Source organism: Papio anubis, chromosome 20, assembly GCF_008728515.1.
Source record: "Papio anubis isolate 15944 chromosome 20, Panubis1.0, whole genome shotgun sequence".
In the NCBI taxonomy this organism is placed as follows: Eukaryota; Metazoa; Chordata; class Mammalia; order Primates; family Cercopithecidae; genus Papio; species Papio anubis.
Genome location: NC_044995.1, coordinates 8,079,875 through 8,107,296, shown reverse-complemented (window position 1 = coordinate 8,107,296; position 27,422 = coordinate 8,079,875). Strand labels below are relative to the sequence as shown.

General features: G+C 46.6%; 1 protein-coding gene across 2 annotated transcripts; it reads right to left on the bottom strand.

The window, feature by feature from the left end:
- Nucleotides 1–5,387: 5,387 nt before the first annotated feature.
- Nucleotides 5,388–19,706, bottom strand: LOC101019407 (zinc finger protein 816-like). 2 transcript variants are annotated; one of them, XM_009195230.4, is made up of 5 exons: nt 13,694–19,706; nt 13,320–13,393; nt 13,154–13,231; nt 9,618–9,744; nt 5,388–8,119 (listed from the first exon to the last, which is right to left on the bottom strand). In XM_009195230.4, the coding sequence occupies exons 2-5, from the start codon at nt 13,362–13,364 to the stop codon at nt 6,048–6,050; spliced, it is 2,322 nt and encodes a 773-aa protein (XP_009193494.2). In that variant the 5' UTR covers nt 13,365–13,393; nt 13,694–19,706; the 3' UTR covers nt 5,388–6,047. The 2 variants fall into 2 exon arrangements, with proteins under 2 accessions (XP_009193494.2, XP_021786083.2); XM_021930391.2 differs by lacking the exon at nt 13,320–13,393 and having other exon boundaries at nt 13,694–13,786; nt 17,521–19,706.
- Nucleotides 19,707–27,422: the final 7,716 nt, after the last annotated feature.

The window sequence follows — 27,422 nt, the reverse complement described above, 5'->3', positions numbered from 1 at the left end:
CATTTATTTGCTTGTTTGTTTGAGACAGGATCTCGCTCTGTCACCCAGGCTGGAGTGTGGTGGCGAGATTAGAGCTCACTGCAACCATAAAATCCCTGGCTCAAGTGATCCGACCTCAGTGCCCCGAGCAGGTGGGACCACAGGCGTGCACCACCACACCTGACTCATTTTTTGATTTTTAGTAGAGACGACGTCTCACTATGTTGCCCAGGCTGACTCGAAATCCTGGGCTCAAGCGATCCTCCCACCTCAGCCTCTCAAAGTGCTGGAATTACAGGTGTGAGCCACCGCTCCACGACCTGACTTTACTTCTGTGAAATATGAAATTATCCTCCACCTCCTGTGTGTCATAGGCAGTTTTGCATGTCACCTTTCAGTTTCCATTATCCACTCAAACAACCCAGGACCTTGCTTAGTTTAATAAGACTTTCTAACTGTCAGTCCCCGCTGCAACCAGCGCCCCACTCCACCCCTTTACCGAGGTCCCTGCCCCTCTCCCCCGCCCTGCCCCAGACGGAGGGGAGCTCGCCCCGCCTGCAGGACGCGCGACTCTACCTGCTCAAAAAAGGCGCTTTGCATTAAAGCCATTTTCAATTTAAGAGGAAAAACTATTCAGCGTTCAGCACAGGTGGTCTACTACAGTAAGTTGTTTTACCTTCCATTGCTTGAAATATTAACTTAAAACAGGCAGGAAGCATCCACGTGATATTAGGGGTAACATCACGGCACATTAAAATCAATCCACCAATCGGAACCCGGAGGATCCAGTCCTAGAGGGAGAGGATGACAGCCGGCGACATCCATGGCCCAGCTGAGGAGAGAGCCGGGACCCGTCCCCTCCAGGCCTGGCTCTTCAGAATCACACACCTTCGGGAGCCCGCCCCCTAGACGACGATAACCCTCTGGCGCGGCTCCTGCAGGCTGTCCGACCCGGCCCCAGGCAGCCTCCTCCCTCTTGCCCCCCCCCAGTCCCGTTCCAGGCCCTGCACCCACAGCGGCCTCCACCCTCTAGCCCTGACCCAGCACCTGTTCAGGCCCCGCCCCCTCTTTGATCTTACCACCCCGCCCGCCTGTCCCCGCCCAGTGTCCAGGCCCCGCCCAGACAGGGTCCAGGACCCATCCAGGGTTTTTCTGCACGCAGCGCCCGGGGCTGACTCACGTGACGGTTTTTGTTTTTGTTTTTGTTTTTGTCTTTCTGCTTCAGACCTGCCTTTCGCAGCATCCTAGCCCCGAGTCCAGCCACACCAGGAATCTGGGTGCTTCGGAATGTTGAAATCCCCACGCGAGTTTGTGCAGTTATCAGGGAGTCCCAGGTTCACCATGGGAAACTCGCAGGCCCAGTGGCTCTGCAGCTTTTACATCGTTTTACACGATGTCTTCCCCCTTTCAGGATCCTATTGCCCTTTTCATTAATCCCAGCTGGCGGCTGCTGAGCGCCTCATCCTTATCCACCCATGTTTCCCAGCTGTCAGCCCCTTTGTTATCATGAACGGTGACTCCAGTGTGGATCTTTTCTTGGCATGGTGGATGAGGACTACGAAATTCCTATTTTTATGAGAATTAGATCAACTGTCTGTTTTTGTATAACGTTCAGTCATTTTGTTGCCTAAAACGGGGTCACAGTCCACACCTCATGTTAGAGTTCCTGCATCTCGCGCAGTAAAGAATTCAAGGCGAGTGTCCCAGCGCAGTGAGGAGAGTTGATTGAAAGCTACCAGTTACACAGCAGGGCGTCCTTAGAAAGCAGGGGGAACGCCTCCTCATGAAGTTTTTCTTACATAGGGGCCTAAGTAAAAGCTAAGGTATGTCTCCCTGCCGGTGGGCTGACAGTGTGACAAAACTTACTACTTGGTTGGTTTGAAGCTATCTTTGGCCGGGTGTGGTGGCTCACGCCTGTAATCCCAGCACTTTGGAAGGTCGAGGCGGGCGGATCACCGGAGGTCAGGAGTCTGAGACCAGCCTGCTATCTTAAAAGCAAACATTGTCATGGGCTATTGGGTCGTCTGGACATCGTGTTTCTGTAGGAGTTTGTCCTTACAGGTATCATTAAGATGCTTCCCTTAACCGTAAACATCTTGTAACCGTGACTCATGCGTGAGCAGTAGGGATATGTCTTGCTAGCTTTAATGGACATGAACTTTGTCATTCTAGCTCTCCTAGGTTCCTGCTTTAACAGTTTATCCACTCATGCAACACAGAGACCTAAGCCCAACTATGGAGAGACACCAGTCTCCTGTAATGTATCTGACAGACTGAGCTCCTACTCCAAGAATGCAGTAATAGCAATACCAAGAGAAATATTAGGAAGTTTCATACATACATATAATTGATCACTATTTGCAGTTTTAAATTGGCTAACATTACATAGAATGGGTTTTTATTTTAATCAAATATTAGTAATCTATCTTCCACACAAAGTTGAAGAGCATTTCCTTATGTTGAATAAATATGAAGGAGTTCACATTTTGGACCCGATTTTGTGCTTTCCATTACATCTAGTTCTTTTTCTGTTCTCTCTTGATTTTTTCTGTTCTCTCTTGATTTTTTCTGTGTTCATGAGCTTGTGAAGTATCTACTGGGTCTCAATCAATTTAGAAATATATTTTGCCACGGTTAAAAATGCCCCCGTGGGCACAGCCTCAGGAGGTCCTGACGACGTGTGCCCAAGGTGTTCAGCCTGCAGTTTGGTTTTACACATTTTAGGGAGACATAATACATCAATCAAAACATGTAAGACATATATTGGTTCGGTGTGGAAAGGTGGAATAACTGGAATTGGGGTCACAGGTAGATGACAAAGTAGAGTCCAAGGGTCTGTCATGAAATGGGTTAGAAGAGACTAGAAGATTCCCAGGAGACTCGGTCTCAAGCAATCCTCCCACCTCAGTCTCCCAAGATGCATGGACCACAGGTGTGATCCACTGAACATAGTGGAGTCTCCATCTCAAAAAAACAAAACAAAGAGTAAGGTACTCTATTGAATTACTTCACTTGACATTTTTTTGAAATGAAATGTTTCACATATTACCGAACCCAGCCAACAAATGCATTCATAACAGATTCAGAGATAAAAAATATATTCCCAATAAAACATATCAAACTCTCCAGATAGTGGTGACATTTTCAGCTTGATATGGTAGCATAATTGTGACCTTAGTACCAGTTTTCATGCGAATCCACTAGGAAATGGGACAATTTTGCTTTTGTTTCTTGGTCAGGACTCGCTTAATCCTGAAAGTCTTGTGAGAAGACCTGGCGAGAAGACGAGTCAAGCACACACCGCAAGAGGTGAAGAGGCATGACTTTTTTTTTTAAGACTTTTTTTTGCCCAGGCTGGAGTACAATGGTGCAATCTCGGCTCACTGCAACCTCTGCCTCTTGGGTTCAAGTGATTCTCCTGCCTCAGCCTCCCAAGTAACTGAGTTTGGCCTTTCTATCAACTAGAACGGCAGGAACGTGGCCAAAGCTGGGAAGTTTGAATGCTATTACCATATTCCCGCTTGACCTTTACTGCCAACAGCAACACCAACACAAATGGTCAGAAGTCCCTTATGTGAAAATCTTCATGATCTCGTGGGAAAACCCTGATTTTTGTAAAGGCTGCAAAACAGGCTCAAAAAAAAAAAAAAAAAAAAAAAAAAAAAAAAAAAAAAAAAAAGGTCACAGTGGCTCATGCTTGTAATCCTTCCACTTTGGGAGGCCGAGGTGGGTGGATCAGCTGGGGTCAGGAGTTTGAGACCAGCCTGACCAATATAGAGAAACCTCCTACTAAAAATACAAAAATTAGCCAGGCGTGGTGGCAGGCACCTATAATCCCAGCTACTCAGGAGGCTGAGGCAGGACAATTGCTTGAACCCAGGAGGCAAAGGTTGCAGTGAGATCACACCACTACTCCAGCCTGGGTGACAAGAGCGAGACTCCATCTCAAAACAAAGATAAAATAAAATATAAAATAAAAATAAATAAAAATACAAAAATTGGCCTGGCGCCGTGGCTCAAGCCTGTAATCTCAGCACTTTGGGAAGCCGAGACGGGCGGATCACGAGGTCAGGAGATCAAGACCATCCTGGCTAACAGGGTGAAACTCCGTCTCTACTAAAAAATACAAAAAAACTAGCCGGGCGAGGTGGCGGGCTCGTGTAGTCCCAGCTACTTGGGAGGCTGAGGCAGGAGAATGGCGTAAACCCGGGAGGCGGAGCTTGCAGTGAGCTGAAATCTGGCCACTGCATTCCAGCCTGGGTGACAGAGCGAGACTCCGTCTCAAAAAAAAAAAAAAAAAAAAAAAAAAAAAAAATTAGCATGGTGTTGCCGCACACCACTAATCCCAGTTACTCAGGAGGCTGAGGCAGGATAATTGCTTGAATGCAGGAGGCAGAGGTTTCAGTGAGCTGAGATCATGTCATTGCACTACAGCCTGGGCAACAAGAGCAAGACTCTATCTCAAAAAATAAAAATTGAAACCAGGCTGGGTAAAGTGGCTCAAGGCTGTTGGCCAGGCTGCTGACCTAGAGTGATTTACCTGCCTTGGCCTCCCAAAGTGCTGGGATTACAGGCATGAGCCACTGCACCTGGCCCATTCTTCTTAACATTAACACTTTTCATGTCAATTAATGCTTGAACTCAATGTTAAGTCAACTCAAACTCAAGTCAATGCGGAGTTGACTCTAATGTCAATTACAGCTTTATGATTTTCTATATTCATTTTATTTGAATCAATTATCTCAAAAAATGAATTTTCTGATGTTCTGCATGGAGTACCCAGACTGAAGACCTTGCCGCCCTTATGACATTTGTAAGATTTCTGTCCAGTATGGATTCTCTGATGCCTAATGATTTGTGAATGTGAAGTAAAGGCTTTGTCATAATCATCACACTTGTGAGATTTCTCTCCTGAATGACTTCTATGTTATACATAGGATGAAGCTTGACTGAAGACCTTGCCAGTCATGACATTTGTAAGGTTTCTCTCCAGTATGAGTTCGCTGATGAACTATAAGTTATGAATCATGTCTGAAAAATTTGCCACATTACACTTTTCAGATTGTGGGTGAAAGATATCAGACTGTTACTGCGTCTATATAGAAGAAGGAAACATAAGAAACTCCATTCTGATCTGAACTAAGAAAAACTCTTCTGCCTTGAGATGCTGTTAATCTGTAACCCTAGCCCCAACCCTGTGCTCACAGAAACATGTGCTGTATTGACTCAAGGTTTAATGGATTTAGGGCTGTGCAGGATATGCTTTGTTAAAAATGTGTTTGCAGGCAGTATGCTTGGTAAAAGTCATCGCCATTCTCCAGTCTCAAGTACCCAGGGACACAATGCACTACAGAAGGCTGCAGGGACCTCTGCCCAAAAAAGTCTGGGTATTGTCCAAGGTTTCTCCACACTGAGACAGCCTAAGATATGGCCTCGTGGGAAGGGAAAAACCTGACCGTCCCCCAGCCCGACACCCATAAACAGTCTGTGCTGAGGAGGATGAGTGAAAGAGGAAGGTCTCTTTGCAGTGGAGATAAGAGAAATGCATCTGTCTCCTGCTCCTTCCTGGGAATGGAATGTCTCAGTGTAAAACCCGATCGTACATTCTATTTACTGAGATAGGATAAAACCTCCTTATGACTGGAGGTGAGACATGCTGGCGGCAATACTGCTCTTTACTGCACTGAGATGTTTGTGTAAAGTCAAACATAAATCTGGCCTACGTGCACATCAAGTCACAGCAACTTTCCTTAAACTTATTTCTGACACAGAGTCCTTTGCTCACGTTTTCCTGCTGACCCTCTCCCCACCATTACCCTATAGTCCTGCCACATCCCCCTCACCGAGATGGTAGAGGATAGTGATCAATAAATACTGAGGGAACTCAGAGACTGGTGCCAGCACGGGTCCTCCGTATACTGAGCGCCAGTCCCCTGGCCCACTTTTCTTCCTCTATACTTTGTCTCTGTGTCTTATTTTTCTCAGTCTCTCGTCCCACCTGACAAGAAACACCCACAGGTGTGGAACAGGTGGCCCCCTTCACAAGATCTCTCTTCTTTATGGATTCTCTAATGATTTGCAATGACTGTAGCATTATTGAAGACTTTGTGAGAATCATTACATTTGTAAAGTTTCCCTACACCATGGATGGCTTGATGGTGAATAAGTGTTGACTTCCCACTAAAGGCTCTGTCACACTCATTACACTTGTAAGGTTTCTCTCCAGTATGAACTCTCTCATGTTGTGCAAGGTGTGCTTTTTGATTAAAAACCTTGCCACATTCATTACACTTGTAAGGTTTCTCTCCAGTATGAACTCTCTGATGTTGTGCGAGGCATGAATCACTCCGGAAAGCCTTGTCACAAACTTTACATTTGTATGGTTTTTCTCCAGTGTGAATTCTCTTATGTCTTTCAAGGTGTGATTTGCGACTGAAAACTTTGTCACATTCTTCACATTTGTAAGGTTTCTCTCCAGTATGAATTCTATGATGACGCGCAAGGTGTGCTTTTCTACCAAAAACCTTGCCACATTCATTACATGTGTAAGGTTTCTCTCCAGTATGAAGTGTATGATGACACTGAAGATTTGACTTCTGACTGAAGGTCTTGCCACATTTATTACACTTGTACGGTTTCTCTCCAGTATGAACTCTCTTATGGTGTACAAGGCATGACTTTTTCCAGAAAGCCTTGTCACAAACCTTACATTTGTATGATCTCTCTCCAGTATGAATTATCCTATGTGTTTCAAGCTGTGATCTGCGAATGTAAACTTTGTCACATTCCTCACATTTGTAAGGTTTCTCTCCAGTATGAAGTCTATGATGATGTGCAAAGTTTTGTCTTCTACTAAAAACCTTGCCACATTCATTACATGTGTAAAGTTTCTCTCCAGTATGAAGTCTATGATGACACTGAAGGTATGACTTCTGACGGAAGGTCTTGCCACACTCATTACACTTGTAAGGTTTCTCTTCACTATGAACTGCCTTATGAATTACAAGGCCTGAATTTCGACGGAAAGTCTTGCCACATTCATTACACTTGTAAGGTTTCTCTCCAGTATGAAGTCTACAATGGCATCTAAGGGATGACTTCTCACTGAACGTCTTGCCACACTCATTACACTTGTAAGGTTTCTCTCCAGTATGAAGTCTACGATGGCATGTAAGGGTTGTCTTCTGACTGAAGGTCTTGCCACACTCATTACACTTGTAAGGTTTCTCTCCAGTATGGAGTCTACAATGGCATATAAGGGATGACTTCCGAATGAAGGTCTTGCCACACTCATTACACTTGTAAGGTTTCTCTCCAGTATGAAGTCTACGATGGCATCTAAGGGATGACTTCCAACTGAATGTCTTGCCACATTCATTACACTTGTAAGGTTTCTGTCCAGTATGAAGTCTACGATGGCATGTAAAAGACGATGTTTGACTGAAGACCTTCCCACACTCATTACACTTGTAAGTTTTCTTACCAGTGTGACATCTACGATGACATGCAAGATATCGCTTCTGATTAAAGATCTTGCCACATACATCACATTTATATTGTTTCTCTCTTGAATGGGTTATGTGATGGCTCCTTAAGAGTGAGCTATAATTAAACGCTTTGCCACACTCATTATATTGGCAAGGTTTTTCTCTCATGCGTACTTCCTGTATTTGTGTGGATAATGAAGAATGGAGGAAATTCTTCCCATACTTATTAGAAATATGGGTTTTGAGTCTACAAGAAATTCTTTGGGATGTTGAAGCTGAGGAAGCACCACTGACAGACTTGTCCACTTGGTTACTAATTTTTCCTTCGGTCGGAAATATGTGCAGTTCAGGCAGATGCGAATGAAAGCTTGATCCAAGCTGATCTTTAATAGGCTTGTTTCCAGCATGCCTTTGATCATGTCGGTCTGTACTACCCATCACCTCTTTGGTTTCTGTCATAGGTGCTTCATGGCCATTTCTTTCAACTTCTTGCCACTGAAACTCAGAGTGATGAATATCTTTTTTGATTTCTGGGAAGCAAAAATCTCCAATGGGATAACTTTTATGTCTTTCCAATGTCCCTGTGTGGAACCCTTCTCTGGTATTACTGTGCCCAGTTGATGAGAACTCCATCACGAATTTTAAAAAGCTATCTAAAAAACATAAAGACCAATAGGTTTCCAATTAAGTACAGAGGGTAAATAATAGTTAATATTGAAGTGTGTAAATATTACACAAAAAGCAATACTTAAGCTTCCCAAATGTGATCTTCAAAGTTTAGAAACACCCTGTCTCTACTAAAAATACAAAAATTAGTCAGGTGTGGTTGTGGGTGCCTGTAATCCCATCTACTCGGGAGGCTGAGGCAGCAGAATTGCTTGAACCCAGGAGGCAGAGGTGACAGTGAGTGGAGATCATGACATTGCACTCCAGCCTGGGCAACAAGAGCAAAATTCTGTGTCAAAAAAAAAAAAAAAAAAAAAGAGTTCAGTCAAGAGCCTCATATGTATGAGGCAGTAAGCCTGAATGATGTCCTCCCTAGGAGGAATTTCTATAGCAGTGACTGCTGCTTAGAGAAAATGATCATTAGTTTATAAGATGAACACTGTCACAGTGCCAGCGAGAGACGCTTCTGTGATGGTTCTCAAAAACCAGAACGAAAGGCCAAATGTGGTGACTCACGCCTGTAATCCCAACACTTGGAGGCTGAGGCGGGCAAAGTGCTTGAGGCCAGGAGTTCAAGACCAGACTGGCCAACATGGTGATACCCTACGTCTACTAAAAATACAAAAATCGGCCAGGTATGAAGGCATGTGCCTGTAATTCTAGTTAGGCTGAGAGACTGAGGTACAAGAATTGCTTGAACCCAGGAGGCAGAGGTTGCAATAAGCTGAGATCATGACACTGCACTCCAGCCTGTTCAACAGAGGGAGACTCTGTCTAAAAACAAACAAAGAAAAAGAAAACAAAACCAGAACCACAGCTGGAAACACTTGTCAGTCAGTGTCATGCTTTCTATCTCGTATCCTGGACCACGTTGACAATTCTGCTCAGGGCTTCCAAGGACATCTCTGCCTACAGCAGGATGGTGTTCAATTGTATTAGTCAAAGTGTTCATGAATTTTCTGTTTTTATGTAAAAACAGACAGCTCTGGCCGGGCGCGGTGGCTCAAGCCTGTAATCCCAGCACTTTGGGAGGCCGAGACGGGCGGATCACGAGGTCAGGAGATCGAGACCATCCTGGCTAACACGATGAAACCCCGTCTCTACTAAAAGATACAAAAAACTAGCCGGGCGTGGTGGCGGGCGCCTGTAGTCCCAGCTACTCTGGAGGCTGAGGCAGGAGAATGGCGTGAACCCGGGAGGCGGAGCTTGCAGTGAGCCGAGATCCGGCCACTGCACTCCAGCCTGGGCGACAGAGCGAGACTCCGTCTCAAAAAAAAAAAAAAACAAAAAAAAACAAAAAAAAACACAAAAAACCAGACAGCTCTAAGAAGCTATCCATGACAGATAGGAGGGTCATCACTGCAGAAAACAATGACATGTACATCAAAAGCATGCACGGGGCAACATCACAAGAGAATACAAAACCAGGAAGAGCCAAGATAGACAAGGACAGATTCCTCATGTCTAGAGGGACATTTTCCTCACCCACAAACTCCAGATTCCTGTAGTTCTCCAACATCACGGCCGTGTATAAAGCCCTCTGCACAGGGTCCAGGCATTTCCACTCCGCCAATGAGAATTCTATAGCCACATCCCTGAAAGTCAAGCGTCCCTAAAATGAAAAACACATTTCCACAAAACATGGAGGACTGAGTTATCACCTTCACATGAAATGAGAAAAGAGAAAATAAGTATTGATTTGATCCAAGACTGTGTTCTGACAAATCCACATTAAGGTATTTTTGAAAAATTTTTCTGTATAGTTGCGTTTTATTGTACTTTTTCATGATAGATTTTAAAATCCCCTAAGTCACTCCGGAAGTCTCAGTTTTATGGACAATATAAAAAATATATAGCCTGGCACAGTGGCTCACACCTAAAATCCCCGCACTTTGGGAGGCCAAGGCAGGTGGATCGTCTGAGCTCAGGAGTTTGAGACCACCCAGGGCAACATGGTGAAACTCCGTATCTACTAAAAATACAAAAAAAAAAAAAAAACCCAGGTGTGGTGGTACACACCGCTAGTCCCAGTTACTTGGAAGGCTGAGGCAGGAGAATAACTTGATAACCAGAGGCAAAGTTTGCAGTGAGCCAAGATCATGCCACTGCACTTTAGCTTGGGCTGCAGAGTAAGACTCCATCTCAAAAAAAAAAAATACATATATATATATATAGATACACACATCTATATATACACATATAGATATGTGTGTATGTGTATCTCTATATATATATAATAAATCCAGGCATGTTGGCTCACACCTGTAATCCCATCACTTTGGGAGACTAAGGTGGATGGATCACTTAAGGTAAGGAGTTCGAGACCAACCTCTCCAACACAACGAAACTCCGTATCTACTAAAAATTAAAAAACTGGCTGGCAATGGTGGTGGGGTGCCTGTAATCCCAGCGATTCAGGAAGCTGAGTAAAGAAAATTGCTTGAACTCTGGAAGCGGAGGTTACCCTAAGCCAAGATCATACCACTGCAATCCCGCCTGGGCAACAGTGTGACACTCTTTCTAAACAAAAAAAAAAAAAGTATATATATTGCAAATGATGTCTTTTCTACATAAACCCTGGGCTTGGCCACACGTGGTAGGTCACGCCTGTAATCCCAGCACTTTGGAAGGCTGAGGCAGGTGGATCATAAGGTCAAGAAATAGAGACCATTCGGCCAACATGGTGAAATCTCGTCTCTACTAAAAATACAAAAATTAGCTGGGCGTGGTCGCGTGCCTATAGTCCCAGCTATTCGGGAGGCTGAGGCAGGAGAAGCGCTTGAACATGAAAGGCAGAGGTTGCAGTGAGCCGAGATCATGCCACTGCACTCCAGCCTGGGCTGGACCATCTCAAAAAAATGAGAGCAAGACCAACTCAAAAATAATAATTTTTTTTTTTTAAAAAGGCCGAGCGCGGTGGCTCATGGCTGTAATCTCAGCACTTTGAAAGGCTGAAATGGGTGGATAACCTGAGGTTGGGAGTTCCAGACCAGCCTGATCAACAGGGACAAATCCTGTCTCTAGTAAAAATACAAAATTAGCTGGGAATGGTGGCGCATGCCTATAATCCCAGCTACTTGGGAGACTGAGGCAGGAAGATCACTTGAACCTGGGAGGTGGAAGTTGCAGTGAGCTGAAATCGTGCCATTGCACTCCAGCCTGGGCAACAAGAATGAAACTCCATCTAAAAAAAACAACAACAACAACAACAAAAAGAAACGAAACAAAACTGTCAAGGACTCACGTGTCTTCATTCAGAGAAAGTTCCAAGGAAGATTTAAAAGGCAAGCTATCTTGTTTTCTACCTTGGAAACATGAAAAATTTCAGAACTTGCAGGACAAAATACCATGACAAAACATTCATCAGGCTGGAAGCGGGACTCACACCTGAAATCCCAGCACTTTGGGAGGCCGTGGCGGGAGGATTAATTGAGGCCAAGAGTACAAGACCAGCCTGGCCAACATGGGGAAACCCCACCTGTACTAATAATACAGCAATTAGCCAGGAGTGTAGCACGTGTCTGTAACTGCAGCTACTCAGTTGGTTGAAGCCTAAGACTCATTTGAACCTGAGAGCCAGAGGTTGCAATGTGCCACTGTACTCCAGGCGGATGACAGAGTGAGACCCTGTCTCAAAAAACATGCAAAAAAAAAAAAAAAATCATCAAATAATTTTTTCTAAAGTCTCATAACAATGTATGAATACAATAAAGGATTGCACTGACTTGTCACAGAACCTTCAACAGTGATTCCCCATTGAGCCATCGGGACGGGTGGAAGGTTGGACAGGATAGGGGATGCGTAAGTGCACTTTTCTTTGGACTTTTACTACACAACACATATATACAGTGTGTGGTGTTTAAAATAAAAGAATCATTTAATAATAATGGGTAGAAAAAGAATGGCTCCATCCTCTCTAACGACATAAGTTGTGCTCTTATGTCACAGCAAACTTATAATCATTTTTACCTCAAATGCTTGCTTCATCAGAGTCCGTGCAAAAAAACCCACAAAAAACAAAAAACAACAACAAAAAAAACAGTCTCTGTGGGGTCAAAGTGCTGAGAATGATTTAAAGAATCCCCTTCATTTAGATATTTACATTGATTTTATAATTTGAAGTCAATGACGGAATAAAGCTAACTCTGTCACTGACATTTATCTCCACTTTCGATTCTATTCCAAGCCATTGAAAGTGCAGAGTCCTGCTGGGCTTTCTCACACCTATAATCCCAGCAATTTGGGAGGCTCAGGTGGGAGGATCACTTGAGGCCAGGAGTTCAAGGCTACAGTGAGCTATGACTGTGCCACTGCACTCCAGCCTGGACAACATAGCAAGTCCCCAACTCTAAATAATAAAAAATAAAAGAATTAGCCATGCATGGTGGCGCATGCCTGTCATCCTAGCTCCTTGGGAGTCTAATGTGGGGATCACTTGAGCCCAGGAATTCGGGGCTGCTGTGAACTAGAATTGTGCCATTGCACTCCAAACTAGGCCCGAGAGTGACACCCTGTCTCCTAAAACAAAAGGTTTGGAGTCAGAGACATATTGACTCACTAGTGTAGCTTCAAATGCATTACAAAATCAGACACAAAATATCTCCCCTAGTTTGTCTCCTTTTCCAGAATTTACCAGATACCAGCGCACATTAATGTATGACTTTCATATACAGTTTCTCTTATCTGGTCCAGAAAGAGCTAAATGTGCACCCAGATGTGGCCGCTGAACAATCCCTGCCGCCCAACATCACTGACAGCACGGGGTCCACAGCCCATCTCCATCCATGTCTGGTGTGAGACCTTCCCAGGACCATGCCCAGGGGAGCCTCTTCCCAAGCTCATTCACTAGGTTATAGGAGATGGAATTTAAATGAAGATGACAAGGACTGAGAAAAGGCATGGGTGAGCGCCAGCAAACGTGTGAGGCAGGACGCTTCAGACTCACAGAAGACTGGCTACTACAATACCTGGCATTTCAGAAAGCAAAGAGACAGCAGAATCCACCGAGGAATATCACTCACCTGAGGAACAGCCATCCCTGGATCCTTTTCTTTGCTCTTCTTCGTGGCTTCCTCATGTAACATGAGTCTTTGGAAATCCTGTGTGTGAAAAAACATCAGAGATTTAATGTTTAGAAACCATTAACTCCTTTCCTGTGACAAAACACACACACAGGGAAGACCTCACCCGGGAGAAAGATGGTCCTCTGCTGCCCACTGCACCAGAGATCATGCCGAGATAAGAACGTCCCACAGCAAGACCTACAAGGGTAATTTTGACCCGTTTTCAGATCTTGCTCCCCTCCTGGAATAGTCCACACACACACACACTGCAGCAGGGCACAGATCTCCAGGGCACAGATCTGGCCCTAACCAAACCCCACACAGAGCACAGCCCCCTCACCTCCCTGTGGATCACAGGCTGATCTCAGCTCTCAACATGGAGGAAACTGCCTTGATGTTTAATGCTGGACACAGACGATGACCACCAGTGCCATTGTAAGTATTACTGAGTGTGGGTCCCATCCTATGACAATAGCAATCTTTGATAAAACAGCATACCTGAAATCCCAGCACTTCGGGAGGCCGATGAGACTGGATCCTTTGAGCCCTGGGGTTGGAGACCAGCCTGAGCAACATGGTGAACGCCCGTCTCTACCAAGAACACAAAAATCAGTGTGGTGTGGTGGTGCGCGGCTGTGGTCCCAGCTACTCTGGAGGCTGAGGTAGGAAGACCACTACTTCTCCTGCTGCCCTCCTCCCTCCCCCTTGCCTAGTTCACAAGACAGCAGAAAAGGGAGAAAGCAAAAAGTTAGAAACAGAAGTAAGATAGCCAGATGGCCTTGGCGCCACCACCCGGCCCTGGTGGTTAAAAATAAAAATAATAATATCAACCCCTGACCTAAACTACTTATGTTATATGTAAATTCCAGACATTGTATCAAGAAGCACTGCAAAACTTTCTGTTCTGTTCTGTTATGTTCTGTTAGCTGATGCATGTAGTCCCTAGTCATGTACCCCACTTGCTTGATCTATCATGACCCTTTCACGTGGACCCCTTAGAGTTGCAAGCCCTTAAAAGAAGTCCTTCTTCCATGACTTGTCCTCCCTCTGCCTGGAGAAAGTCTTTTTCTTCTTTAGAATAAGTAGGTACGAGGTCAGGTGCTTGAGGGAGCAGGGGGGCTGTGACTGATGCGCAGTAGGGGGTGGATGTTGCTTTTAGAGCTTCTGAGTCAGCTCTGGAGTTCCCTAAGGCAACCGAGGTGGAAGCTCGCTGGTGTCCTCTGCAGTGCATGACTAAGGTAACCGAGGTGGAAGAAGGAAGGATTCTGCTACCAAATAGGAGAGTAGCTGTGCCACAGCTGCTAGGAGCCGCAGTTGTACTGGGGGTGCATGAAACCACCCATCTAGGTCAGGAGTCACTTGAAAAGTTGTTAGGCTGATACTTCTACATCTAGCATTTGTCAGCCCTTGCCAAAACCATGGCGCAGCAGTGTGTTACCTGCCGACAGCACAATGCGAGGCAGGGTTCAGCCGTTCCGCCGGCATACAAGCTCATGAAGCAGCCCCCTTTGAAGATCTCCAGGTGGACTTCCCAGAAATGCCAAAGTGTAGAAGTAACAAGTATTTACTCGTTCCCGTGTGTACCTACTCTAGGTAGGTGGAGGCTTTTCCCACACGAACTGAGAAAGCTTGTGAAGTAACCCGTGTGCTTCTTCGAGACCTTACTCCTAGATTTGGACTGCCCTTATGAATAGGCTCAGATAACAGGCCAGCATTTGTGGCTGACTTAGTACAGAAGACGGCAAAGGTATTAAAGATCACATGGAAACTGCATGCTGCCTACCAACCTCAGAGTTCTGGAAAGGTGGAGCGGATAAATCGGACTATCAAAGATAGCTTAAGGAAAGTGTGTCAGGAAACAGGATTAAAATAGATACAGGCTCTCCTTATGGTATTAAGATTAGGTGTACTCCAAGAGAACAGGATATTCCCCTTATGAAATATTATATCATAGACCCCCTCCCATACTACGGGGACTCCCAGGCACTCCCCGAGTTAGGTGGAATTGAGTTACAGAGACAGTTACAGGCCTTAGGAAAAATTACACAAACGATTTCAGCCTAGGTAAATGACAGATGCCCCGTTAGCTTATTCTCCCCAGTTCACTCTTTTTCCCCAGGTGATCGAGTGTAGATCAAGGACTGGAATGTAGCCCCTTTGCACCCACAGTGGAAAAGACCCCAGACTGTCATCCTGACCACACCCACCGCCGTGAAGGTAGAAGGAATCCCAGCCTGGATCCACCACTGCTGTGTAAAACCTGCATCTGAAACCTGGGAGGCAAGACCAAGCCCAGATAACCCCTGAAAGTGACCCTAAAGAAGACGACAAGCCCTGCTCCAGTCACACCCGGAAGCTGACCGGTCTACACACGGCCGGAGCATGAGGAGGCTCATCACGGGACTCATTTTTCTTAAATTTTAGACTTGTACAGTAAAGCCTTCAACTGACCTTCCTCAAACTAAGGACTGTTCCCAGTGTATTCATCAAGTCACTCAGATAGGACAGCAAATTAAAACAATCTTTCTGTTCTATAGTTATTATGAATGTACAGGAATGTTAAAAGGAACTTATTTGTACAATGCCATTCAGTACAAGGTATGTAGCCCAGGAAATGACCAACCTGATATGTGTTATAACCCATCAAGCCCGCTACAACCACCATTTTTCAAATAAGATTAAGAACTGGTCCTTTCCTAGGTGATTCAAGTAAACTAATAACTAGAACAGAAGAAAAAGAATCCCCAAACAAGAAACTTTAAATCTGATGCTTGTGCAGCCATTAATAGTAACAAGCTAAGACTAAGATGTGGATCTCTTAACTAAGAAAGGAGCTACACAGTAGAAATAAATACGTTTGTCATGATGCAGAGGTGTGTGAAAATTGTGCCTATTGGCCATGTGTTATTTAAGCTACTTAGAAAAGGACAAAAAAGACCCAGTTCACCTTCAAAAAAAAAGAAGCCAACCCCCCTGTGCTACCGGTTACTGTAACCCACTAGAACTAATAATCACCAATCTTCTACACTCCCATTAGAAAAAAAGAGAACGTGTAACCCTGAGGATCAACAGGACAAGGCTAAACCCCAAGCTGCCATTTTAGTCTGAGGGGAGGTCCACATGCGCTCTCCCAACCCAGTGTTTCAAGCTCTTTATAATGAGCTAAATCTGCCAGCACCAGAGCTTCCAAAAAAAAAAGGCAAGGAACTTGTTTCTGTACTTAGCAGAAAATGTAGCTCATTCCCTCACTGTTACTTCTTGTTATGTATGTGGAGGAGCCACTGTCAGAGACCGATGGCCTTAGGAAGCCCGAGAGTTGGTGCCCACTGATCCAGTTCCTGACACAATTCCAGTTCAGAAAGCCCAAACTAGCAACTTCTAGGTCCTACAAACCTCAATTATTAGACAGTACTATGTAGCTAAGGAAAGAAAAAACTTCACCACCCCTGTAAGAAAGCTCAATTGTCTAGGACAGGCGTTGTACAACAGCACAACAAGGACAGTCACTTGGTGAGGCCTAAACCGTACTGAAAAGGGCCCATTAAGTACATTTTCTAAATTACAGACTGCCTGGGCTCATCCAGAATTTCACTGAGACTGGACGGCCCCCGCTGGACCATACTGGATACGTAGGCACAGAGACCATCTCCAATAACAAAGAAGAAAAGGAAACACCTGAGTCCTGGCTCTGGGAATCTAAGGCCAATTACCGTAAACTTTGCAAAACTAGACCAAAGGTAAAAACCCCATCTCCCCACCCGGAGTAACAAAGGAACAAAGGCTACTCTCCTGTAGCCCTTCCATTTCCACCACGTCTCAGATGGAAAGGGAGAGAGCCCAGGAGTGGCCACGGCCAAGCACCGGCCACCCCTCCATCTGCATAGGGCACCCATCTGCTCTGGCCTCAGGCCAATTCACCTCAGCATTTCATCGGCCAAGGGCCAGATCCTTCATCCAGACAAGGGGTAGCCCATAGGGACCTCAAAAGAAATATTTTAATCCCCCAAAACGTTGTAAACGGTGCCCTGGAGACGCTCGCTCGGGCCCACTTCCACCGTGTGGAGTGCTTTCCTGACCCCCGGCACTGGGGCTGCAGCGCTGCGCTCCAGGGGCCGAGGAGAGCGAGACTGGGGGGCGCTCTGGAGCAGGGCGAGAATCCAGCTCGCGGGTGAGGACTTGAAACAGCGCGAGGCGGGAGGACGAGTCAGGAACGGTTTTGCAAAGGAAAGTTTCGCGACAGGAGGTGTATGCACGGCCCCACTGCAGAAAGACCGGGGACGGGACCAGCCTCAGGGCGACTTTAAACTCAAAAGGAGGCGACTCACCGACTCTCACCCGGACGTCTCAATTTCCTCTGGGTTGAGAAACAGGAGTCGGTCTGTGGGGACCCCACGTCGCGGGTATAGCAGCGCCAAGAGAACTGGGAAGCGCAGACGCGATGGTTCAACCTTCAGACCACGCCATCCGCTTCCGGGTCTGTGCCAATCAGCGCAGGACCGAAGCCAAACCTGGGCTAGTCCCGCGAAGAGGTGGGCGGGGCCTGGGCGAGGCCGCGAAGGGACGCGAGGAGGTGGGCGGGGCACAAATACACTGAGGCTTGACTTCACGGAGGAGACCATTAGCAATGTGGATGCTGAAAGTACAAGCAGAAGAAGGAAGCTTCAGAGAACTTAGTGTGAAGAAACAAAAGAGAAAACCTCCTCTCCCCTGGCAGCCCCCATGCTCGCCTCGTCTACACCCCTGCATTTCCCTCAGGCTGCCTGGGATCATGCGGTACAGCCGGCTAGAGCGTAACTTCTGTATCAGGGAAACTGTTTGTACAGCAAATTGGGTGGCCGGACTTGAAGAGGTGGCTCTCACGTAACGTATATTTAAAAATCACCAGACTAAAGCACGCTGGAGGAGTTCAACCTGAGTTTCCAGATCACTCTTTATATCTTCATGGCTTCCAGCCACCATCCATGAGGCAACCTGGAGGCTTCCACCCACTGCGTTTTAGGGACCAGGTCCTGGGGAGACAGGGACGCTCTCCTGAGACTGAAATCCCACCCTTGGAGCCTTCTGATCTTTCTGGATTCAGGAGGGTTTCTTCCCAAGGTGAAAAGGGGAGGAGGCGGGTTAGGGAAGCATTGTCTTCACTCTCTCCCTCCTTCACCTCTCCCTCCAGTGTTTCCTAACCTCCACACCATGTTTGACTTAACCACACAGGGTCTGCCCACCCCTATATCCAGCCTCACACGGGACTTAGAGCATGACTCTCTCCAAGGGTGGGACCCAGCCAGGAGCAGTGGTTGAAACTCACCAGGAGATTCCAATGTGCAACCAAATTGAGAGTCAGTTTATTTTCGTGCTTATCCCACTTTAACCCACCTGTGAAACACCTGGGGTTGTTATTCAGCTGCAGATACTGATTCAGCAGGGGCAGCCTGTGCCTGAGGGTCTGTGTTTCTCAGAAGCTACAGGTCTGTGGGTGATACTCTGGGCACCCAGTCCTCTTTGCTCAAGTAAATGAAACGTGATGATTGAAATGCAAGGAAATTGGCCTGAAGTGAAAAGGAAAACTCAAAACACCTGTAAGACATGTCATGGTTCAACGAATTTTATTCATATGGAAAGAAATTAACCAAACAGAATTTTACAATGACTTTTAATAACAAAAGTTCCAAGGCTAGTAGATTACATCCTTAGAAGTGAAATTCATTTAAAAACTTGAAGTTACTCTATTGCCTACTTGTGGCATAATAATAATAATAGTAAGATACATTTTATCGTGTGCCACTCGTGATATGCTTTGCATAAGTTATTGAATCCACTGAATCACTCCAACATTGAGAATATTGGTACCTCAACTTCACACGTGCACTAGCTGAGATGCCCTCCCTATCACAGTGGAAATCAGAGTCTAGGTAGCTTCATAAAACAAATGGAGTATTTCTCTTGTCTGATATCCTGGAAAAATGTATACGGTATAAAAAAGAACAGTTTCTTAAATGTTTGAATTCACTGGTTAAAAAAACCCACATTCTTCCAAGAAAAACAAATTCCCCATTTTTCCAAGGCTAAGTGTTTCTCACTACAACTCTCCTTCACAGTCAAATATTCTTAAGTCAGTAGATACTGAGGTTTTCCACTACCGTCGAAGGGCCCTTTGCCCAGAATTACTCAAATTTCAGTCGTTGGCTCCCTCCCTCAGATGAGTTTCAAAGCTTTCTATTGACACTAGTGGAACATTGTTTGCTTATGTTGACTCAGTTTCTCATATAATTATATGTAATTGAAAAAGAAAAGTATAGGACACTTTCATAAGCCCCATTTTAATGCAGGTTAAATTTACATAATGTAAATAGGCAGGGTTTCTTGATCCCCGATGGTATCTGGGGTCCACGTTTGAACAGGCACTGCCGCCAGGGAAGTGCTGAGCCCGCACAGGGCTGCTTCCTGCCTCTCCGCTTCTCAGCCTTTCAGCCACTTCCAAGTCACATGCGCTTGAAGCCGGGTCTTCTTGTCTTGGGGGCCTCAGTCACTGTCACTGTCCTCAGAGGAGGAAGTGACCCGAAGGTCCTCATAGAGGACACTCCTTGAGACCTGGGGACACCGCCCCTCAGGCTCCCTTGAGACGTGAGGGCTCTGAGCAGAAGCAGAGTTCTCAGGAGGGTGGGATGTGGGAGGCGTTCTGAAGCTGGGGGTCTCCTGTCCCTCATCCCCTCTCATGAAGGTGACACTGCCGGGCCTCCCTGGAACGTGAATGGGTGGTCCAGGCTGGAGGACGGGGCAGCCCTGGGCTGGGCCCAGGATAGGTGAGCTGGGTAGCGGCTGGAGGTTGACTCTGGGCTGCAGGGTTGCTGTCTTGGTGGCTGCTGTCTCTGTGGTCGGCTTGGGTGCCTGTCTGGATCCAAGTCCAGTTGCCGTGAAGGGAGGCTGGAGTGTCCGCACAGTGCCCACATCCGGGAACTGAGTTGTCAGTGCGGGGCTTGGGAAGGAACTGAGTCTTGCTTTCTTTGTGGGGTTCTGGACGGTCTGGGTGGGGACGGCGGCAGGCTGCTTTCCTGGCGTCTGGGTTCTGGAGTCCTGGCCACACTTTCGTCTGACTTGCTGTGGTCCGGGCTTTGCATCTGCATCGGGATGTTTGATTTCTGCCTGGGATTTAAGGCCGGGACCCAGCGCAGACGCCTTCATGGCAGGCTGGGGGGCACCGTGGGAGGACACGTCAGGCCTGTTGGCTGGCGGCCTGGCACTGAGAGTGCGGTTCTGGTGGGAGCTCTTCAGAACAGGGAGCGGGGAGGCAGTAATGTCCCCGCCGTGTCCCTTGGTGGGTCCACAGGTGCTCAGTTCAGCTCGATCATTGTGACCCGAAGGGCAGAGTAATCTCATCCCAGGTATGTAGACAGGTGGTGGACCTGTGGACACAGGGCCCAGGGCAGATCTCTTCTTGGTGCTGTGGACAGGCAGAGGCACTGTAGGATGCTGCAGGAGAAAACACCCCACATGAGACAGCTCAGCAGTAGAATTTCCAAACTCTCTGAAGCAGGGAACTCACATGTGCAACCACATCACAACAGAAGCTGTGTGAATACGAGAAGCAAGCTAGGACAGGCTGACATGAGAAACAGAGGAGAATAACATGCACTGGGATTGCATCTAAATCAGGATCAAATATAGGGAAGACCCTACAAAAGAGATAGGACATAGGAAATTAAATGTCACAGCAAAGGATGTACACATGGTCACTGAATATATGCAGAATTGTCACTTCAGGAATAGTGTTGGGGAAAGATGGCCTACCATTCTGTTTGCTGTGACTATCACATATGAAAATTAAAACTGTCTTTATGTTGTCTGTTGTTAATATCAAGGGAATATCAATTCCTCCACACAACGTGGAGACTGGAAATGGCACAGCTCCTTTTGAAAGCAGATGTAAGAACATGTATAAAAATGAAGGAGACGCCTTATCTGCAGCCAGTACCCCGAAGACATCTGATCAGTCACTCCCCACGGGCACTGAAATGCGCCCAGCAGCATCTGCTGGCCAACTTGTAAATAAAGGCACAGAAACCAACTTTCAAACAAAGAAGCTGAGGCCGGGTGCGGTGGCTCACGCCTGTAATCCCAGCACTTTGGGAGGCCGAGGTGGGTGGATCACAAGGTCAGGAGATGGAGACCATCCTGGCTAACATGGTGAAACCCCGTCTCTACTAAAAATACAAAAAATTAGCCGGGGGTGGTGGCTCGTGCCTGTAGTCCCAGCTGCTTCGAAGACTGAGGCAGCAGAATGGCGTGAACCCGGGAGGTGGAACTTGCAGTCTTGCAGTGAGCCGAGATGGTGCCACTGCACTCCAGCCTGGGCGACCCGAGTGAGACTCAGTCTCAAAAAAAAAAAAAAAAGAAGAAGAAGCAGCAGCAGCTAGAAACTGGAGTATTCGAAGTCCTTGGGTAGCGCAGTTCTCCTGCAGGGCAGCCCAGGTTTAAACATGATCCCCACCCGTGAGGGGCACGGAAGTGAAGGAATCAGGGGAGCCAGAGGAGAAACAGAGGAGGGGCCGGGGAATGCTCACCGAGAAGAAACCGGCTTCCACTGGCTCCTTCCAGGCTCCCTCTGTTTTCTCTTGGGGACTCCTGGGAAATGTCTGCGTCAGAGCTTTGCTCTGCTGCTGCTGGGGCCTGTGGAAGAAATCACGTTCACTGTCCAGACCCGCCTGATCCTCCTGCCCACACCAGTGACTGGGAACCAAGCACCCTGCCGGAACCCAGCCCAGCCCTTGCTTTGGGTGAGGGAGACATTCAGGCCTCTATGAACTTTGCCAAGACAGCCCCTTCTCTCATCTCAGAGGTAGCCCCGCTTACAGGAAGCTCCCCCTACTTGCCCGGCCATGGCCCCAGGTCCCTAAGTTCATTCAGACCCTGGTGCTGCTCTGCCTACCACGGACAACATCCCCAGGTCTCCCACAGCCCCTGCCCTCTAGAGACTCTCAGCGCTGGAATAAGCTCGGAGTGTGGACCCTGGGAGGCAGCGGCCCCTGCCCACCTGCATTTGGAGCTTTCCTGTGTGTGCCTAGAGAAGGCTGCACAGAAAGAGTAGGGGAGACCCCAGCTCCTGAGGTGCTGACCTCACGAATAGTCCTTGACCCTGCAAAATCCTTACCTTGGGCCTTGCTCCTCTTTTCTGTCATTCGTCATAAAGGGCCCTGGAGCCTGGGGTAGCTGGGGCTTTGCTGGTTGCAGGTTCTCCTTCTCCTTGTGTGAGCCCAGGGGCTGCAGAGGAAGGGCCCCAGTCCACCTCTTAATGGGGCAGGTCTTGCTTCTGGCTGAGTGCCCAAAGGCCCCGCAGTTCTTGCATTTCACCTGCAGGTGGAGGAGGACAGAGAGCAGCGAGTCAACAGCAATCACAGGCACCTGCGAAGGTTCACGCACGACCTGGGGGTTGGAGATGGATTATTTTAGGAGGGGGACATAGGACCACGGGCTGTTGGTTGCCAGGAAACTCAAGATATTATCGTCCTCCCCAGAGCCCATTTAACAGGGATCCCAGGAGGAAGGATGCGCGTGTCTGAGAGTGAAGATAATGAACCAGTGTTGAGGACTCGGCAAACACCAGGCTGGACGTGACACTGGACAGAGAATGAGGCTGCTCCTCAGAGACTCCGAATGGGCCAGTCTGCCAGGGAGGAGAGCACTGACGTGTCGGCCCGAGTCCATGGGAACCCCCAAGTCATAAACACGGTTCCCGTGTTCTAGTCCACACTCTGGTGTCCACTGGTTACCAACATTTTCAAGCCCCCACTGACCCTGGACTCCTCCTCGTCTGCTGCGGGAGTCCTCTGCCCCACGGGTCTCCTCTGCTGCTTCTGTGGGTTCTTGGCTGTGGGGGGCCTCTGAGCCTGGTGACGGACAGGATGACCTGCCATCTGGGGCAGGTCCTTGAGCTTCTGATCAGTCCTCTTTATTAATTGATTGTTGGATTTCCTAATCATAAGAAAGAGAGAGAACATTACACAGACACCAGACAAAAGTCCCTCCTACCCTTATTTACCCAAGTGGGGATGGAGGGACACACTGGCCACTGAGTCACACCCACTGTAACTTGGTCCTCTCTGAACCCAGGTCCCAGTTGTGCTATTTTGTGACTCTCTCCCAGCCTGGCCTACTCCCAGAACAGGACACAGATTTTATAAACCAAAGGCTGCTTGATTTCTAGAGGGAGAAGTGAGATTTGCAGCCTTGCATAAAAGTTTTCTGGGCTCTGAGTTTGTGTGCAGTCAGTGCCTCAGAGCTGAAACCCTCTGACAATGTTAATCAAAGCCAAGAGATGAATAGCTAACAACTAGTGATGTTTATTCCAGCTAGTTCCAGAAAACCCGCTATTTTCATAGAATAGCTTCTCACTCAGAAAACCAACCAGAAGCTCAAAGCTTCGCAAAGCTTTCATATTCAACCTATGGACACTCGTGACGTTCACATGAGACCCCTGTGACTACACGCCACTCTTCACACAGAGGCAGGCACAAAGCCAAGCCAGGACCAGCCCTCTGAGGATCCTGCGACGCTGACACGTATGTGCATATTCACGCCAGGCATTGCACACATCACGGCCCATGTCATGGGGGGACATGCAAGATGGAAGCCCCCAGGTATGTTCAGCAGAAACCTTGAGCCCACACTGTGCTTGGGGAGTCCCCCAGGCCGTCCCATCCTTACTCCCTAATACTTGTCTTACCTCTCCTCTTGGTATCCACATCTTTGTGAAATTGTGGGGGGCCGGCCCACTAAAGCCTGGCATTTTTCATTCGAGACACAGCGGACGGTCGGATCCTCTCCTGGCTTCAGAGGAAATCGCAGAAGAACCTCCACAGAGGCAAGAACAACCCATTTCTCTGTCATCAAGTCAATCTAATGCCGAGAAAGGAGAATGGAGAGGCAACCTGAGTTCTGCAGGCAGGAGGAAGGCTTGGCAGAGGAGAGGAGGAACTCCCAACTTCCTCAGATTTTAAAGGGAATGCTAGACAGTCTCATATTTCTTGGTTTCTTTTTTTTAAGAAGTCATTATATGAAAAAGATACTTGTACGTGCATGTTTACAGCAGCAGAATTCGCAATTGCAAAAATACGGAACCAGCCCAAATACCCATCAATCAACTGGTGGATAAAGGAACTGTGATGAGTATACACACACGATGGAATACTACTCAGCCATAAAAGGAAGAAATTAAAGGCTTTCGCAGCCACCTGGATGGCATTGGAGACTATATTCTCTGTGAATAAGTCAGGAATGCAAAACCAAACTCCTTATGTTCTCACACATGCGCGGGAGCTAAGCTATGAGGACGCAAAGGCCATCTCACAGTTCTTTACTCCAGAGCCGGTGAGGAGTTTGCTGGTGACCTTCAAGTGGCACCGAGAGTGACAGCCCAGGGTATCGGGAAGAGCTGCTGTTCCCAGGTGGGAACTAAGGGGCGGTGGCATTGGCATTTTCCCGTGTCCCTGAGAGGAATTACAAATCGATTTTAACGGGTCGGTGCCCGCGTATGGAGGTTGTGAAACCCTGACTATGACCCGATCCTGGGCGGGGAGCTTGCTTCAGCCGTCCCCCTAGGCTTGGACTCCCCGCATTCCACCTGCCTCCCAGGTGGCCCCGCAGCTCCCGCACTCACATCTCTTTGTGGGATCCCACACTGCTTTAAGAACTGCTTCCCCCGTTCCATGGAGAGAGTGTTGGGGTCCATCACTGCTGGTCCTGCCCGAGGGATTCTGTTTCCCTGTGGAGGGAAGAAAACAAGACGCTGATTCTTTCCTACCCCTGGAATCTCCCAGGGGCAGGACGCAGTCAGCCCCATCTATCTGCTGTGCCCACCGTGTCCCTAGGAGTAAACTCACACCTTCTGTCATTCAAACTACACGGATGCAACCTTCCTCTGTCAGTGACGTGACACCGATATGAATGAGAAAAGCAGGTGATCTATTAAAAGAATTGTTCGCTGGACTTAGCATGTTTGATATGTATGCAACGCAGGTGCCTCCTCTAGGGACCCTCATGGTATACCATCAAACATCTGGAAAAAACTGATCATGGAATTGGACTCAAAGAAAATTTAATATATTAGAAAACTGGATATCTTATCAATCTGTAGTCCCTGTTTGTCAAAATTAGATATACCTACATTTTATAAATTATAAGGATGTTTTAAACTATGAAGCACATTGTCTGAAATTTCTGCAATCAAAGTCCTTAAGATCAAATAAGATATTCAAGTGGAAATCAGAAAGTGCAAAGAAAATACAGGTAAAGCCCTTTCATGTCCAAACTGATGAGCCGTGGAAAACCTGGGTTCAGGGGAAGTGTCTTTGTCTAAATGACCACAGTGCTAGGGCAACAGAAGCAGAGGAGAGTGACGGCGACACCATTTATAAATCAACTCCATCTGAAAACTAGCAAGGCACAGTCCTGGCCAGTCACCACCCAGGTCCTAAGACGTTTGCGGCTGAGGAAGCAGCATAGCAATGCTTGCAAGACAGACTCCTATGAAAGCAAAATGTCCAGATGCCCCATATTCAAAGTTAGATGCCTTTAAGATAATGATAGCTATGCTTTCCTGACTTACACACTAGAATGTCAAGGAGGGTTTTCTTGAAATCAACAGAATACTAAACGTTGTCATGCTGTCAGCCCACCGCGTGTAGCCACGGCTTAGTGAAATCTTCACATGGAAAAGACCTCTATATCAGAACAACTTAAAAAAAAAAGACGGTGCATTTTCCGGTCACATTCTGAGGTCGCCCTACTCTGTAATGTAGTAGCTTTCAGTAAACTCTCTCGTCTCACTGTTCTCTGCAACTCGCAAGGAATTTCTTCCTGTGTGAGAACAAACAACCTTCTCCTGGGGTCTCAATCGGGCCTTTTTTTTTTTTGCCACAACATGATTGAAAAAAGAAAATTTGGGGGAAGTGCTCAGGTCTATAGAGACAGAACAACATGACATTACAAAAACGAAAAAGATGGAAATGGTCAATCAAACAATAAGTTGGAGCAGATGAAAAAATAAATGGAATACGACAGGAAAACGTGCTCTTTATCTGAAAGCAGTAGTAGGATACATTACCACGGGTTACCACAGAAAGATAATAAAATTCATCTTCATAGATCATATTAGGAAAAAAAGAAGACAATACTGCCATGAAAATACAAAAAAAAAAAAAGTGATCAGGGAATGCTACATTGGGGGCAAACACATTAGAAAATCTAGAATAAAATGTGCTTTCCTCTTCAAAATCCAAATCACCAAAATTGAGAGGTAAAGAAACATTTTAAACTACATATTTAAGTAGAACCATTGTTTATTCCACCTTTATAGATTGGGTGCTCGCAGCCTAAGTCTTGCTTGGCTTACTCTATGGGCAGAGGCTCAGGGCCCTGAATTTTTACCAGCTCCTAGCAAAGGCCAATGAGTATACTGATATAAAAGACAAGTGAAGAAATCTCTTATTTAAAAACCCTCTGTCAGAGGCACCAGGTCTCCATAACTGCTCATCCGGCACCCACACAATTCAGGGTGCTGGGTGAGCATTCCTTGCAATCGTTGACTTTCATATGATCACTAAAATTTTGTTTTTAATTTTTTTATTTTGTTTTTTGTTTCTCTTCTTTTTGTTTTTTTAATACATATTTTTTCGATCATTACAATTTCTGAAACATTTTTTTGAATCAGGCTCCATCTTAAGAAATACTATTAAGCAATTAAGTAATCTTTACCTCAACATCTAAAACCACCCGCTACAGAGGTTTCTCACTCTTCTATTTCTCCTGTTGGAATAAACCAAGGCCCAAAGTAGTAATGGACAACCTGTTGTCTTCCTTCCCTCCAGCAGCCACTCGGGTAAGTGGACCCTCGGCGAACTCTACTCCTCACAGTGGGGCTTCCACGATGAAGGGAGCAAAGACCACTGAGGGGAAGATCCGTTCTCCTGCTGGCATTTATACTGCCCCAGAGCCCCGCAGCCACTCCCCCCGGCTAACCTAATCGTGACATAATCACATCTCATCTAATTACCTCTCCCTCTTTCTCCATTTCTTAGTTATTCTGTTCCTAGCACTTTCATTTTATCACACGTGTACATCCAAAACAAATAACATAATTTGCTGTTTGCTCTTCCCATCATTTTAAATTTTAACCTAGAACCATATATTTTGAACAACATACACTATTTTCTGCATGTTTAAAATGTTCATACATAAG